Here is a 17,668-nt window from a genome sequence, read left to right on the forward strand (position 1 = left end):
AAGCCCATAGTTGCACTCCCCTCACTATAGATATATTATGTTCACATGATTTAACCATAATCAGCAAGTCGACCTTTCACAGGTTGTTCGTAATAACAACTGGGTCAAATATCTGTTTTATCCCCGAGATTACGTCTTATTCCTCAAATCCTTACTAATCCTCTAATGAACAAGTGGTTTGTTATCCAATTACTAAACCAAACTCTCTCAACCCAGTGAGGGGGTGTGGCCCCTTGTTCAAGACCTGAATTTAGTACTCGAGAGAACAAATTTTCTCCTATCCCTAAATCGGGTAGGCATGAACTTCGTCTTGCACCCTATATCCCCAACTATCTATCTAGTCTTACCCCTGAAATAGGAGTCTTATTGAGCCGGCACTGTTGAGCCAATCCTCACTTATAAAAATCTAAGGGCAATCTCGAATAAACAGGAGTTCATAGTTAGCTCAGGATTAAGATCGAGTTACCTAGGTCATCTAGGTGAAATAGTTAGTCTTATACAGTAAACAGCCTTATAAAGTAAGAGTGACTTATTTCTTGGTCCTGATATCATGCAAACTCATTGAATAGGATGCCCCCACTCCTCATGTCATAACATGTATGAATTAGGATCACATCATATGTAGCACTTTACAACTTTTTGTAACAACTACAGAGTAGGTCGCATCCAATGGTGTTACTAGAATAAGGTACCCAACCTTATTCATGTACCATAGATCATTTTGACTATTTACTCGAACCTGATCCACTCTTATGTCTGCACATAAAGTTCAAGTACTCATATAATAGTCATGGGTCTTAGTTTATTGGATTTAGACTTTCATACAATTCATGAAATCAATAATAAGTATATTGATTATAGAAAATGTTTATCGTTTTATAAACTGCGAGTTTTAGGACATAAAACCCAACATGAATATGATTCAAATGTAGAAAAAATTAAATATTTTATATTTTATATAGTAATTATTTAATTGAAGAAATAAACAATTGTTTAATTTAATTAAAACTATAAGTTATGTGAGAAATGTTTCATTTAATATGATTTAAATGAAATCATTAGTTGAATTAAATTTAATTAATTGTTAATATAATTAATATAATTAATTAATCAGATAATTTTCACGTAGAAGGAGTTATCTAAAACGTGGTGTATCCTACGTTGCTCTCTTTTACTCTCTTTGTTGATCAAAAGCACTGCTTTTTTTATCATAGAGTAGAAGTTTTTTCATAGAAAAGTTATGATTTTTTTCTCATTATTTTTTACCTTATCCTTTCCCAATTCAATTGGTTCTCATAAACCAAAGCCTTCAAAAATTTCTAGAGAATAGGGCGGTAGCACTTGTGGTTGTGTAGATTTCGTGAAATCAAAATGGAGTATTGTTCTTTTTCGAGTACTACAAAGGTAAATAAATTCCTATCCTTTTTCTCTGTATAGTTATTCTCTTTAAGCATGCTTAACTTAGGTTCTAAATTTAAAATATGCTAATTTTGGTTTAATTATGTCTCTGTATTATTTTTGAATTACCGAGTATATGGGTATTTCAAAAATTCCAAATTAATAATGAGTTTGGTTTTGTAATATCCATTGCAATTAGGACTTTCATCTCTACAATTGGTATTAGAGCCTTTTGGGTTCGCCCCTTATGCTTATGCCTATGATACGTGATGTACATCTTTGTCTCGATAGGAAGGTTAACATGAACACCTAGTGGGCCTAGTAGTGGGCCACTCACTAGGTATTTTTATACTCGTCATTTTCTCTACAGGTTATGAAAAAAGGAAGGATAGAATGACGAATGACAAAAAGAATTCGTGAGCAAGCCTTTGGGACTTGACATCACTCCCACATATGTTTTTCTCAAATTTCTATGTTTTGGTTTAGGAGGCAGACATTTAAAATTCTTTGACTGTCCTGTTCCATTATTTATTTAATTTATTTTAAACTAGAATTAGGGGATATCCCGAACAGTAACTTTATGCTTTGATTCTTTAGAGCTTTATTTAATAAAAAAAGGTTTTGTTTATTTTCCTTAAATTTACAAAAGACCCATTTTCCAGTTATGCATGCATATAGTAACATCCCTCCAATAAGTGTTAGAGAGTCGATCGTTACAAAGTCTATCACCGATAAATTAATAGTATAAACATTATACCAGTTGAGCTACGCTCTTGTTGGCTATATTTACAATCTTTTAAAATTGTCATTATACATTTAATTATTAGCCCTCAGAAGTGCTATCCTTTTATTTTTGTTTTCCATTGTGAATTAAAAAAAAAAATTAATGGTACATTGGGCCTGAATCCTGATGTTACACTTTCGGCCCAACATAATCCAGAATCGATTTTGATTCAGCGCAATGAAATGAGCGCTGGTTCGATCCATGGCAGTGCGATTTTCTTGTTCCAATAATGCCGCTTTCTTCATCTCTTTCTCCCACACAGAGAAGATCATACAATCTCGCGATAGTGGGCGATGGCGAGCGACGAAGAGAGAGCTCTAGAGCACCAGCTGGAGGTTCAATTGCATGAGCAGAGAGAGTCTCTCGCCGCCTTACAGGATGCCCTAGCCTCCGACGCCTCCAATCCCGAGCTTCTCGAGGTACATCCTTTTCTCCCAAATGAATTTCCTTTTGGCTTTGAAGAACATTCATGAGAGAAATGCGTGAACCGAGTTTTTGCTTCTTATTGAATTCAATTATCTGATTTTAGAAGTTTTAGAGACCTCTCTTCGGTTGATTTTTCTGAATATAATCTGTTTCATGTCAAGGTTCATGAGGAACTTGTCCAAGCAATTAAAGATGCTGAAGAAGGGCTGCTTCACCTTAAACGTTCTAGGTTATTACGAGAAGCAGATTCGGTGTTGCGTGGTCGTGATAGTAAAGCAGCGGAAGATGTTAAGGTGGAGCCTTTTGATCATACGGATGTCGAACCTGAACCTCCTGAGGATCAGAGTTTCGTTGTTGGATCGAAATGCAGATTCCGGCACACTGATGGTCGTTGGTATGACGGTGAAATTGTTGGATTGGATGGTTCTAATTCTGCGAAAGTTTCTTTCCTCACTCCTACAACTGAAAATATGTTGGTAAGCATTCTGGGACGCTATATGTCGTATTTTCCGAAACTGTTAGTATTATTAGTTATTTGCGTTGGGTTTTATGTACGCTTCTATATGGTTGTGGTTGTCTTTGATCTTTTGAGGGAATTCGACTAGCTTCTTCCCTTTAATAGTGCCGAGGATCAGTTTGCTGCCAACTTACTAGATGAGTATTATCAAATGTTAACAGTGACTTGGGTTTTGATTCCCCTAAACTTTTGAGCAATCTCTATGGTTTTTCTCACATCATGATACTAATGCTACATAACACCACCAAAGTGCAGATATGCAAGTTCTTCTTACAGCAAAGATGTCGATTTGGCACTAACTGCCGCTTATCGCATGGTATGTCATATTCTTTCACGTCGACCATGTAGATCCAACAACTCATTAAGTAAAGCCTTCCTCTTGTTTCAGTGGTTGTTCCCACCAGCAATACTATCTTGAGATGCTAGGATGGATTATTAACTCTATTTAATATAGGAACCTGCAGAACGAATGATGAAGTTCCTGTTTCAGTCCAGGACTAAAAATGTTTTCCTTCGTAAGAGTCAAGTATGGAAAAAAAGAAAAATTCTGGTGTTCGCTTTTCTTGTTAATGAATCTTTAATCGTTTTCATTCCTAATAGAAGAATGGGAGTAAATCTTAGATCTTCGATGATTAATTATTTCTTATACCCCTTGATCACAAACAGTTTTTTTCTATTAAAAGAAGAATACAAGAGGTATTGGGGGACTAGATACCCATCAACAATCCTAAAACTAAAGAGAATGGAGACTACACTGAAGAAAAACTGTGAACTGTGAACTAGCTATTTCACCTAAGAGAGAGAGCAAAGAGAAACTGTCATAGATATCTCTATCATTCTTATATCTTTGAAAATTGAATTGCCCATTTTATGCATAGGTAGGTTTCGGAAACTCCCCTTCAATTCAGCTGTCACTATGTGTAAATTCCTTGCACGATACACTCTATGACTACTTCATGTAACACAAGATAGTCTTACCCTTCAACATTTTTGGAAAATACACGTTGCATTTTACCTCCGTTCCAATAATGCCATGGTCATGAATTTCTTTCACCTTTCTTTAATGTTTCCATTTTATTTAATTGAACCTTACCCCAGTTTTCTGTTCACCTTTTCTGAGAATGCTCTTTTTCCTTCTATGGAAAACAAAAGACAATAGCCATGCTGCTATTCTCAATTATATTCTTTTTCCTTCTGTACATCATAAAAGTCAATAGCTATGCTGCTATTCTCTATTAAGCTCGTCAAGCAATTTAGTGTTTGAGGAGGATATATTTTTTACATTTATTTCTTCTTTTCTAAGACTAGGTTTTCATGCCTATGCTGTTACTCAATAAGCTGAGAGGGTTCTTCGTGTGCAGGAGTTGATATCCCTTTAACCTCTCTTAGGAGATACGTGCCAACAATTTGGAATCAGTCACTGGCAGGATCCAGTATCTGGGCTCTCTCATCTAAGAATGACATTTGGAGGCATGCTGAACTTGAATCTTGGGATGATGCGCTTCAAGTTGCACAAGTTGTTTTTAAAGGTGATGGATCCTCTCAAAAGCTTGGACCGGAGGACATAACATTATCGGAGTATGCTCAAATTAATGATGAAGAGGAAAGTGATTCCAGCTTGGAGCAGTCTGACTCAAGTGATTATGAAGAGGATGATTTGCAGGGTTTGGGATTTCTTGAAAGCTCTACTCAGCAGAGGGGCATCCAGACAGAGACCACCATATTTGCTAAATGGGAGAACCATACCCGAGGAATTGCTTCCAAGATGATGGCTAATATGGGCTACTGCGAAGGAATGGGTTTGGGTGCATCTGGGCAGGGGATGCTAAATCCTATTCCCGTCAAAGTTCTTCCAGCAAAGCAATCTCTTGATCATGCTCTAGAGTCACAAAAGGAGAATAATACTAATGACGAGAATAATGGTAAGAAACGAAGTAGAGGCGGTAAGAGGAAGCGTGAGAAGAAGTTCGCTGCAGCGACACGGGCAGCTAAAGAGGAAGAAGAGTCGAGACCTGATGTCTTTAATCTTATCAATAACCACCTTGCAATGCATAATGGAGCACTGAATGGTGGATCCGTGAAGAAACAGAAAGATAAAGGTTCAGCAGATGGGAAGAAGGTGGATAGGCGAACCCTAATTGCGTTTGATGATGAGGTGAAAGACTTGCGAATACGAATAGAGAAGCTTGAAGAAATGGTGAACAGAAATAAGAAAGAGAAGGTTGTTTATGAGGCTGCCTTAAGAAAGCTGAATGAGACCCGGAAAGCTCTGGCCGAGGTCGAGGCAGCTCATGCGTCTGCATCAAATGCAGTTACCAGTAGAGAAAAGGAAAAAAGATGGCTGAAGTTTTAGAGTCTGACTTGATGTTATTGTATAATGATAGCTCCACCTGTAGAAGTTTCATTTCATTCTTCTGAAACCAAACTCCACAGTGAATTATCGAAGTGAATTGTGCGACTCAACTTGTATTCCATGATGGCTTGCCGTTGGTGTATTTTCATCCGGGGCTCAAACTATAAGATTTTCAACCCTCCCCCATCTAATGTGATTTTTGTGGGAATATCACAATGTTGTTAGATTGTATTTTGGCAGGTATAATCCATGGAATGGATTCATATAAACAGGGACAACGACCTATTTTGTTTTTCTGATAATTTAATTCTAAATCATGATATAGGTGTCAGGCTGATTATGGTTCATTTTTCTACCGTATAGCTTATTATAGTTTGGGCCTTTTGTTTCTTTTGTTGAATTTAGATTTCTTTTAATATCCACAAAACTAAAAGTTGAAATGCTCGGATTAAATTCGTAATGTAACTCATATTTTATCTCTAGATATATAATGTGTTTTTAAGACAACCAATCTAACCATATTCCATCTTTGTCTCACTCATCCTTAATTTAGTCAATTTTATTTGAATTAATTCAATAGATGGGCTGCTATTCACTTATAAAACTAGGATGCACAACTTCGGAATAAGTCTCAGATTGTCTAGATTTTGAAAAACTATATATATATATCTTTACCTTTGAAATTTGTTTCAGAAGGTATTTTGAAGAGTTCTTTTCTCAACTAGGATGGAAAATTTATTCTAATAAGATGAAAATTGGCAATGTATAATAACCAAAAGATATGTATGATATCATTTATATATTAGATAAACTAATTGAATACTACGTATTTTATAGGAATAAAATAAATACTTGAATAATTTGTGTTTTATAAGAGTAAAATAAATACTTGAATAATTTAAGAAAATATGTAATAGAAGATATATTGGTTAATAAATAATTTTTTGGAAAATTCTTATAAATAGAAAAATTTCAAAAATTTTTACATTTTATAGTAAAAAGCTCTAAAACTACAAAGTATTTTTGAAACTTTTTGTTATAAAATATAAATATTTTTTTACATTTAAAAAGACCCCTATCAAGGAATTTTGAAAGTATATATATATATATATTATTTCAATTAAAATTTGAAGCTAAGAGATAATCAAATCATTCAATTAAACACAGGCTTGTTGAGAATCGCATCTCCATGCTTCGAAACTTCATCACGAACGACTCAATTAACTCAAACTCTTTGAATTACATACTCGATAGCATGTTAATTATGCCCAAAAACACAGGAACCCTTACAAATTAACACTTTGTAATTTAAAGAAAACTTTAAACAAAGACAATTAAACCTGTAAACATCCATCAACTCCATTCACAAAAGCATTTAACAATTAAACAAAAATGCAGAAAAGCCCATCATGACTGTAAAAGAAGTTCAAAACCGAGTTGAAATTTGGAATATCAGAACAACCTGGCTCTGATACCAATTGAAGGAAATTAGACATGAGGATTTCCATGAGCAGCGGAAGGATCTTTCCAAATTTCAATCGTATATGAACAACAACAATTACAATCACAAACGGAAACACTGTTATGCATAATACAGAAATTACAACATGCTAAACTACATGATCAAGGGAAGGAATTAACAAACCTTTGAAGACTCATCTTCAAGTTCCTTGATCACGAACGCTCGATCACAGTAACATAGCAACACACGAACGTTCGTCCAACACAACCACTATACTGCATGATCACAACGAACTCGAACTAAGTGATCGCCAAGGTCACGAACACCAGTCACCGCAAACGGCCTCCACAGAACCTCGATTATGTCGAGTTGAGTATGACTCCACAAGGAAGATTACCTCGGTATCCTCGGGTGAGAGTCCAGAGGGTGGGCTCTGTGTGGACTTGATTAGAGGTAGAAAACCGGAGGAAGAACAATCGTGTAAACGATTGAGTAAGTGGGAGATGAAACAACCTATCGTATAGGTCGATGCCCAATCGTTTAGTAAAAGTTATGCGATCGTTTAACTCATCGTCTAGCTGAGTGTCTACCGTATAAGAACACTCCACGATTGTTTAGTTAACTCCAAGTTGTCGTTTAGTAAATCTGATTTACTTGACAACTATTCCGTGAGTAATTTCTGAGATTGGAAATCTTAAATCATCAACTTACCAAAATTAGGAAAACATTTTTCCTTTTATCTCAAGGTTACCATGAAACCACCAATAACCTCCCACTCAATTGGTTATTAGAGAAAAAGAGATAATTATCCAATAATTAATATTATTATAAATATAAATGATAACTAACTTACCATAATATATTTATAACCTATTGTTTTAATATTTCATCTAATGAAACATATAAACCATAGCTCTTTTTCTATTCCATGGCACTTAATGTAAATCTCATTTACATTAACCCTCCACTAGATATATCTCATACAGCACACCGATCATAATATATATAATTGAATTACCTCTTGTCAATTTGAACAATTCAAATCAACACCAAGAACTGATCTTCAGCTTGAATCCATTGAGCTACCAAAGAGACCTTATGGACCTGTAAGCTCAAAGCTCCAACGGTATGTGAATAATTGACTAAACTCTTTAGTCACGGGATCCACCATCTGTTAACTATCAGACACTCCACTAAAGACCGACAACTAAACTCTCCTTACTACATATATATTATGTGTCCATCTTAACAAATCAATAGTGCGACAACCCTTCACAGATCGCTCGTAAGTACAACTAGGCCAATAACCATTATGCCCTTATAGTTACATCTATTATGCCCTTGTAGTTACATCTAACTCCTTAAGTACCACTGATATCTCTAATGAATATAAGTCATAGTTCTACTATGACTAAGTCCTCTCTTCCAAAGAGAAGTTGTGGCCACTATGTTTAAGCCCCAGAATCAGCCCTTAAGGGAGCAATCTATCTACTTACCCCTGCTTCAGGAAAGGAGTGAATTCCATCTTCTGTATTGAGTTCCCAACTCCCAAATCAGACAAGTCCCCAAAAAGGTAGGCATGTTGAGTTGTAACCACTCTCACCCATACTAATCAAAGGACCGCCCTCAAAGACAGGAGTTCCCAAAACACTCAGGATTGAGGATGTATCACCTATGGTCGTTTAGGTGAGATGTAAGTCTCTATTATCAACGGCGTTATATACAGAGTCTAGTCATCTCGTGGTCCGGTCTTAATTGTATAGGACACCTCCGCTCTGTCTCCACATGAATGGTCAAGATCTACCATCTGTATTAGTTTACAATACTTGTAAACCTCTACAAAGTGGGTCGTATCCGTAGTGTCACTAGGATCAAGTATCCCACTTTAATCCTTATATTACAGAGCTATTTAAGTTATCACTTAAGGCATATCCACTTGTATATCACATATACATGCTTAAGTTTACATAAGATAACCATGGAGCTTTCTTTATTGGATATGAGTAAATGTCAGAATGAAATAACAATTATTTTATTCATAAAATAATGTGTATAATTGCAAACAACGAGACTCCGGGAGAATTATGACACCAATTCCAATAAAACCAACTAGCAATTAGACACAAACATAATATAATATAATAGTATATATTTTTTAAAATTATTTTCTTTTAAAGCCCAACAAAAAGTAAAAGTTCATCATGTATCCAGCTAGCCGTTAGACACAAACATAAAATAATATTAAATTCATTTCTTTTTAAATTATTTTTCATTTTAAAATTAATCCAAAAATCAAAAGCCACAATATGTTATTCCTCCATGCTCAAAGTGGCACTTTTTGATTGGTCCACTTTGATGACAAAAATATATCATGTCATCCCTTTGAAATTCTTCCATTAAGCTTGTTTCGCCTATATCTTCTTCGTTTGAGCTTCGATTTAGGCAATTCAAATTGCTTTAGAATCGTTGTTCCAAGCTCTACGCAATAAATGATTCAAAACACTCCAATTGTCAATAAATAAAAGTATGTTTGTTATCATCAAAATATTAATTAATTAATTTGAGGTTAAGGGCCCAAAAGGCCAACAATCTCCCTTTTTCTATGATGACAAATAAAGTGAAGAAAAATGAAATCCAAATAGTTGTGTGATATGAAATATGTTCTTGATGCATAATTAACACACATATAATTTCAATTCACTTGAACACAGAATATATTCAACAACAACATGCTTTTATTTTTCTTATTACCTCTCCCCCTTTTGAAATGAATCAAAAAATGATAATTAAGAAAAATAAACAATAACAAGAAAGTTCTTTGTAAAACATGGTCACGTAACTTTCATTTGTTCTCCTATCTATATGCCTTCTAAAAGAAATATAACAAACAACAACACTGTAAATTCTAGAGGCATCATAAAGAATCAACCAAATTTAGGCTAATCCTATTTAAGACTAATTTCACAAACTTCTCCCCCTCTTGAAATCAATTGAACACTCTCCCTTAATAAAGGACAAAAAGACATTAGCACATAATTCAATTTGAGGATAGAAATATCAAATAAATTTTCAAGACATAGTTCTACTGGAAATACAATAACTCCCCCTAAAAGGATAAACAATAAGAACAAGAGAGGTACACATCTATAAACTAATATAGGAATTATTTTTAATCCAACATGAAGTTCATATATAAAAGTGTATAACTCCTCCTGAAATCAAGCAATCTCCTTCTAATAGAAATATGTCAATAAAAACTAAGGAGATGAAATCAATCGTGTAAAATTCAAACAATTGAGATACAAAATATCAAATATTATAACATAAACACCAATTGTTGAAAAACAAGTAATGATATCAAATAAAAGCAAAACAACATTAGCAAATACAAATATAAGCATGATATCAACATAACCAAGAATAATTATGCAACATGGAAAAATATCTATCAATAATAAGACAATCATTCAAATCAAGGGTATACATATTTTCATTCCTATTTCCAACAAACATGACTTTTCTATTACAAGCATTTTCAATCATGCAATTCTTTTTATCAAACACAATTCTTAATCCTTTATCGCACAATTGACTAATACTAAGTAAATTATGCTTTAAACCTCAACTAAAAGCATAGATTCAATCAAAATAGAAGATTCAATACCTATATTACCCTTGCCAATAATTTTAACTTTCTTGTTGTCACCAAAAGTTACGATGTCTCCATCCTTTTTGGATAAAAAAATAAACTTGGATCAGTCTCCGGTCATGTGCCTTGAGCAACCACTATCCAAGTACCACTTATTTTTCTTGGAGGCTTTCAAACAAACCTACAAACAAAAAATTCAAGTATGATTATTTGGTACCCACACTTGTTTGGGTCCAATTGTGTTAGCATTTACAAACTTAGGAATCCATTTCATTTTTGCATTAGCATTAAAAGCATTGTAACTAGACAAGTAACAAGAATAAGCTTTATATCCATACTTGCGACAAGAAAAACAAACAAGATTATGCAAGGATTTATCTCTAACAACAAATTTGTGTACTTTACTCTTCTTGGAGAAATTCTTTCTTGGAGCATTGTAAAACTTTGCTTTTTGAGAAAAGTTTCTTCTTGAAGAAGTAGTGCGACCATACTTCAATTTAAAGTACTTAGGTCTAATATGACCTTCAACACCAAAATTATGACATTTAGGCACAAAACTAGATTTAGTATTTTTAGACATGACATTAGGCATATAGACATAATAGAAGATTCTTTAACAAATATAGTTTTAGAACTTGAAGGAGTAGAACATTCATCAATATAGCCTAAACCTCTCTTATCACTAAAAGACTTACTTGCTTCAATTATTTTGTCCAATCTTTGAGCACCTATTGTCAACTTTTTAATAGACTCTTTAGCTTTATCAAGTTCTTGCAAAACATTTAATTCTTTTTCTTTAGGTGATTTAATCAAATTATCCTTTTCACAATTATCATGCTCAAGAAATCTAACTTTATCAAGCAATGTATTTTTCTCATCACAATCACAAACATGCTTATCACAAGAGACATTTATTCCATCAATTTGCACAGCATGCTTATTCTCTTTAAAGCAAACAATTTCATCAAGTAAAGACGTTTTTTCACTAGTCAAATTATTGTATTTCTTCTTAAGCACAACATATGTTGAGCTAAGTTTTTCCAAGTCATTTTGCATACTTTCAAAAGCTTCAAACAATTCATCATAAGAAGGAGGTTCTAGAGTTACCTCATCATCAAGTTCATCATTTTTGTCACTATGAGCCATGAGACCAAAGTGTGTCACTTCATCATCATCACTTCCACTTTCACTTTCACTACTATCATCCCAAGTAGCCTTCATTGTCTTCTTCTTCAATTTCTTATATGATTTGAGGAGTGGACAATCTGTTCTTATATGACCCGATTTTTTGCATTCATAACAAATAACCTCATCCTTTTTGCTCTTCTCACCTTTTGACTCTCTTTGGGTTGAGGTGTTTTTTGAATTTCTTTTGAGAATTATAATTCTCCTTCACATTAAATAAATCATTAGTACTACAAGGAGAATTTTGTATACTATACATATTATCAAGGAAGTTCCAAATGTCATATGCATAATCAAAATACAAAATTGTATCACATATTTTTCAATCTAATGCACAATATATGATATTAATAGCTTTGGCATTAAAAGTAAGCAACTCATTAATCAATTGCAATTTAGACAAACCATGCTCACAAAACATACAAAACGTTAAAATTCATAGCAAGCATAAATGTTTTCACTTTATTTTTTGGTACATCATAATTTCTATTTCCATCAAAGTATGAGGGTCTATCAACCCAATGATCTAAAGTTGTCATAAATCTAGCAACTAAGCTTTCAAATAATTTTTCAAAATAAGTTATTTTAAATATCAAAACAAGATTTTAACAATGATTCATGTAGAAGAGCTCCTTTCTTTGATACCAATTGTAGGATCGGCATGGAAACCCTAGAGAAGGTGAATAGGGTTTAATCAAACTAATTAAAACTCTTTACTAGTGTGGGCCCAATTAAATAAATTAACAAACTTATTGCTAACAAGTAATTTAAACAATAAATTTATACAAATAATTTCATTTTGAATTAAACAAGAAATTAACCATCACACTATAAAGTACAATTTTTAAATTTAATACAAAGATTGGTAAAGGATATATAAATTTAAGAATTACCAATCAAAATAAACATATATGAGCAATTAAATTTAAGGAAAAAATTGTAAATAATTTCAAGCAATAACATTTGAGAACAAATTAATTGCAAAATTAAATAGTTGAGGGATAGAGAAATTAATACCGAAAATTTTATAGTGATTCGGCACAACCAACCACTTCCACTTCCTAAGCTCCTCATGGGTATGTTACTATGAACTTGACTCTTTCCACGGTTTAGAGTCAAACTTGAAGGAAATCGAATTCGAGATTTCCATGAGTAACGGAAAAAAGATTATTCCAAATCACAATCATGAATGCATCATATATTACAGTCGTATATAAAACAAATTGTTATGCAATTGATATAGAAATTATAGCATGAAAACTCAAATGAACAAAGAGAATACTCTACGAACATCTGAAGATGCATCTCTGGTGCTTGTATTTATGAAGTGGAAATATGGATGATATGCGTTGATGGAATTGCATTGTGCACTCGAGACATTAGGTTCTTTCTTTAGACTCTCTCTCGAGTAGCTCTAAAGAGTATTTTGCACAGCATAAAATAAGACAATCACAAACAATGAACTTCCTAGGTCATGTTAGCTTAGTTCTTCTAACCCATTCGACTAGTTTAGCTACCCATGCGTATTAAGAGAGTAAACAAATGTAGAAATAAAACTTCCATTGTATAGATATGAAGATGAGGTACACAATAACAATGCAAGTATAATAAAAAGCCTGGTAGCAATTTCTTGCTGCCAGACGTTTACACTGTTTCTACTCGTGCTCTAAAGATAATCTCGCTCTCACGAGAGTCGGCCCGCTCTCTGCTCTTATGCCCCAAGGTTCTCTCTCGAGTTTCCCTGAACGATCTCTGGCGCCACCACTCTTCTCTTGCTCTGCCTTAAAATGGAAAGGAAAACTATAGATAGAGGCGTGAAATAAACGGTGAACTAATCAACTGCTTAACCCCTTCTCTGAAGAATGCCCTTGGTATTTATAGAGCATCCATGGTGAAAGGCAGCTTCTCTCTCCTAGTTGTGCAGATGGGACAGCTTTAATTTCTGACTGATGCGCTGAATAATTATCACCAATAAAGCTGAATGTACTTTGTGACCGTTATTGACTGTCAACTTAATTTGGATTCGACTGTCATCAGTTTTTTGTCCCATCGCTCTTAATTGGCCTTTCACCCAAATGCGCGTCCATGTTACGCTGACCAAGTTGCGGCGATCCTTCTTGGGCAAATGTTTGCGAGCACGATCATCGTAAAGCCTTGCGGTGAATTTGTGCTCGACCAATGAATTCTTATGATCACAATCTTTGAATTGCGTTAACACATATTCTGCACAAAAATATAAAAATCAATTGTTCTAATGTGTTGGACGAATGCGACCGCAATATTAAGAAACTGATGCTTAATGGACGCAAAGTAACATATTTCATCAACGCAATCTAACATTGTTTAAGAACTTAGCACTATGATAATGTGCATTTTTGCCCGTTATCACATCCCTAAATTTAAACAATGCTTGTCCTCAACATAAGCTAAAGATTCCTTTAGCAAGTCAACCACACAGTTCTTTTCCTAGACTTCTCAAGGATACTTCATTCAAATCCTATATACCAGAATTTCCTTAAGTCTTATTCAAGTCTCTTCTTAAAATATTTCTAAGACCTTGAGACTGCAAGTTTAACTTCCAAAAGGACTTTACTAAATTCCGAAACATCGCATGATTTATTTCAAAAAAGGAAAATTTTTTTACCGAGGTGTCAAATGATTTTATTCTTGCACAAAAAAATTTCTTCATTGATATTTTTTTTCTGACCTTGCACTGATCCGAGTGCCTTGCCTTTGTTTTGGCTTGCCCCCACGTGTGTCATGCGGACATCCAACTACGAGCAATGCACTCTTTCTCAGACTAAACTCATACCTATTTGGTAGTGGAGTTGCGGTCATTTATTTATGCGTTGATTCTGGTAACTTACTTTCGTCTTGGCTTGCCCCTACGTGTGTCATGCGGATATCCAACTACGGGTAAGTTTCTTTCACAACTTAACTCTTATCAACATGGGTTTCTCATTACGTTGACAGTGGAATTGTTATTCTCAATTTTTTTTTTGAAATAGCAAGGTCGAAAATAAATACTTCACCCCCAAATTTAAAATGTGGCAATGTTCTCATTGCCAAAAGATTAAAACAAGTCATGCGATGGTCATAGAATGCATTGTAAAGAGAGTTTGAAAGAAAGCTAGCAAACCCTTAACTTCGAGAAATATTTTATGAAAAGACTATCTTAAGACTAATTTGACTCTAATATATACGAAAGAAATAAAAGCATATTTTTCATCATTGAAATCATACTTGGCAAAGAACAAAATGCGGTAACTCACTAAATTTATCTATGTCAAATGATTGCGGTGATTAAAGAGGATGCAGTGATAAAACTTTGAAAACTAAAATGCAATGTGATAGTGCAAAATTTAAAATAAAGATAAGGAAGAATACACCCCCAAATTTTGCGTTGTCGCCCGCATTATGTATTGATGCATCCATCTTTGCGGCGATCTCTTTTCTTTGGGTTGCGGTGATGGAGTAAGATAAGTGCTTCTTTGTATAATATCTCCACAATCCAACACCTCGATTGTTGCAAGAAAAACAAAGAGAGGGTCAAATTATTTTAAAACAAAATAAAACTCGTTATCGCATTTTTTTTTTGAAATAAAGATAGTGATAGTAACATAAACATAGATCAGGATTGAAAAGATATAGTAAAAATTCCAAATAATGGAGAAAAGTTGAAGAATCGATGTTTCCCAAAACTTGCGTCCCTAATAGATTGTGATCATTTGATAATGCAGGGACCACCTACTTTCTTCTTTATTCAAAGTTCTTTAGTTCCACGGAGTCTACTTGAAGATGCCAGCCTTCTCCATGGTATACCTTTACTCGCTGCCCATTGACTTTGAATATGTTGGTTCCATCGTCATTTAATAATTCAACCGCGCCATGCGACAATACTTGTCTAATTACGAACGGTCCAGACCAAAGTGACTTTAGCTTTCCCGGGAAGAGTCGTAGACGTGAATTGAAAAGCAAGACCTTTTGTCCAACTTGGAGGTTCTTACCACATATGCGTTGATCGTACCAGCGCTTGGTGTGCTCTTTATAAATCTTCGCATTTTCATATACGTTGTTCCTCCATTCTTCTAGCTCGACCAGTTGCATTTTTTGCGCTTCNCTTGGTGTGCTCTTTATAAATCTTCGCATTTTCATATACGTTGTTCCTCCATTCTTCTAGCTCGACCAGTTGCATTTTTTGCGCTTCCCCTGCCTTCTTCAACTCAAAATTCAACTTCTTTACCGCCCACGGTGCCTTATATTCTAGCTCCAGAGGCAAGTGACACGCCTTACCAAATACCAATGCATATGGGGACATACCTATGGATGTTTTAAATGCGGTCCGGTATGCCCACAACGCATCGTCAAGCTTTATCGACCAGTCTTTTCGTGAAGGTCTTACTACCTTCTCAAGTATCGGCTTAATTTCTCGATTGGACACTTCAGCCTGACCATTCGTTTGCGGATGGTATGCAGTGGCCACCTTGTGGAGGATATTGTACTTGCGCAGCAGCTTCTTGATATTGTGATTAACAAAGTGAGATCCTTCATCACTTATGATGGCACGAGGAGTGCCAAATCGAGTGAAAATATTTTTCTTCAGGAACTAGAAGACTACCGCCGCATCACTTGCGGTGCATGCTATTGCCTCTACCCACTTTGAGACATTGACGACTAATAAAATATAGTGTTTACCATTCGAATGAGGGAATGGCCCCATGAAATCAATCCCCCATATGTCGAATAATTCCAGCTCCAAGATAGGGTTCATTGGCATTCCGTTTTTCCATGAAATGTTGCCTGTGCATTGGCACCGATCACATTTCATTGTATAGTCAGCCGCATCTTTAAATAATGTAGGCCAAAAGAATCCACTTTACAAAACTTTGGCTGCAGTGCGTTGCCCTCCAAAGTACCCACCATATGGTGAGTCGTGGCATTGTGACAATATGCGTTGTTGAGCAGCATTTGGTACGCATAACTGAATAATCTGGTCTGCAACTCTTTTATACAGATTTGGCTCATCCTAATAATAATATTTGCATTCGTGCTTGAGCTTCTTCTATTGGTGATAGGTGTAATCTTCAGGGAATTGTTCGCAAACCAAATAATTGACGATGTCCGTATACCAGGACAATTCTTCTATATGGAATAGCTGCTCATCCGAGAATACGGCACTCACCTTAGACTCGTTGCGGTCAACCTTAGGATTTTCCATTCTAGACAAATGATCCGCAACCTAATTCTCTGTCCCCTTCCGGTCAATTATTTCGATGTCAAATTCTTCAAGGAGGAGAACCCATCTGATTAACCTTGGTTTTACGTCCTTCTTTGTCATTAAGTATTTGATCGTCGAGTGATCGGTGTGGATGAGTACCTTGGTTCCCAACAGATATGCCCAAAATTTTTCCAATGCAAAAATCACAGCCAAGAATTCTTTCTCTGTAGTGGTATAATTTGTTTAAGCAGGGTTTAAAGTTTTACTCGTATATGCAATGGGATGCAAAATTGTTTTTCTCTTTTGCGCTAAAGTTGCTCCCATTGCATACCTACTTGCGTCGTACATGATTTCAAATGGCAATGTCCAGTCTGGCGCAATCAAGACGGGTGCGGTAATCAGCGCATCTTTTAAAACTCTGAATGCATTGAGGCAGTTGTTGTCAAACTCAAATTTTCTGTCCACCCCTAACAATGCACTCAGTGATCGTGCTATTTTAGAAAAGTCCTTGACGAATCGTCTATAAAATCTGGCGTGCCACAAGAAGCTTCGCACAGCCTTCACGCTGGTTGGAGGTGGAAGTTTTTCAATTGCTTCAATCTTTGCTTTGTCCACCTCCAACCCTTCCTGGGAGACTTTGTGTCCCAACACTATACCTGTCTCTTATACACATCTA

At 35.1% G+C, this 17,668-nt stretch overlaps 1 protein-coding gene across 1 annotated transcript; it reads left to right on the forward strand.

Moving 5' to 3' along the window:
• The first annotated feature begins 2,377 nt into the window (after positions 1-2,377).
• On the forward strand, positions 2,378-5,825 carry LOC120076485 (zinc finger CCCH domain-containing protein 22). The gene is made up of 4 exons (XM_039030329.1): positions 2,378-2,601; positions 2,770-3,084; positions 3,381-3,441; positions 4,487-5,825. The coding sequence occupies exons 1-4, from the start codon at positions 2,476-2,478 to the stop codon at positions 5,476-5,478; spliced, it is 1,494 nt and encodes a 497-aa protein (XP_038886257.1). The 5' UTR covers positions 2,378-2,475; the 3' UTR covers positions 5,479-5,825.
• Positions 5,826-17,668: the final 11,843 nt, after the last annotated feature.

This window comes from Benincasa hispida, chromosome 4, assembly GCF_009727055.1.
Source record: "Benincasa hispida cultivar B227 chromosome 4, ASM972705v1, whole genome shotgun sequence".
NCBI lineage: Eukaryota > Viridiplantae > Streptophyta > Magnoliopsida > Cucurbitales > Cucurbitaceae > Benincasa > Benincasa hispida.

What these genes read in the sequence shown, in the direction of transcription:
- LOC120076485 (XM_039030329.1), top strand. Translation starts at nt 2,476, where the DNA reads ATGGCGAGCGACGAAGAGAGAGCTCTAGAGCACCAGCTGGAGGTTCAA. An exon ending in CCAATCCCGAGCTTCTCGAG is followed by an intron (nt 2,602 to 2,769) that starts GTACATCCTTTT and finishes TTTCATGTCAAG; the next exon opens with GTTCATGAGGAACTTGTCCA. An exon ending in TAACTGCCGCTTATCGCATG is followed by an intron (nt 3,442 to 4,486) that starts GTATGTCATATT and finishes CTTCGTGTGCAG; the next exon opens with GAGTTGATATCCCTTTAACC.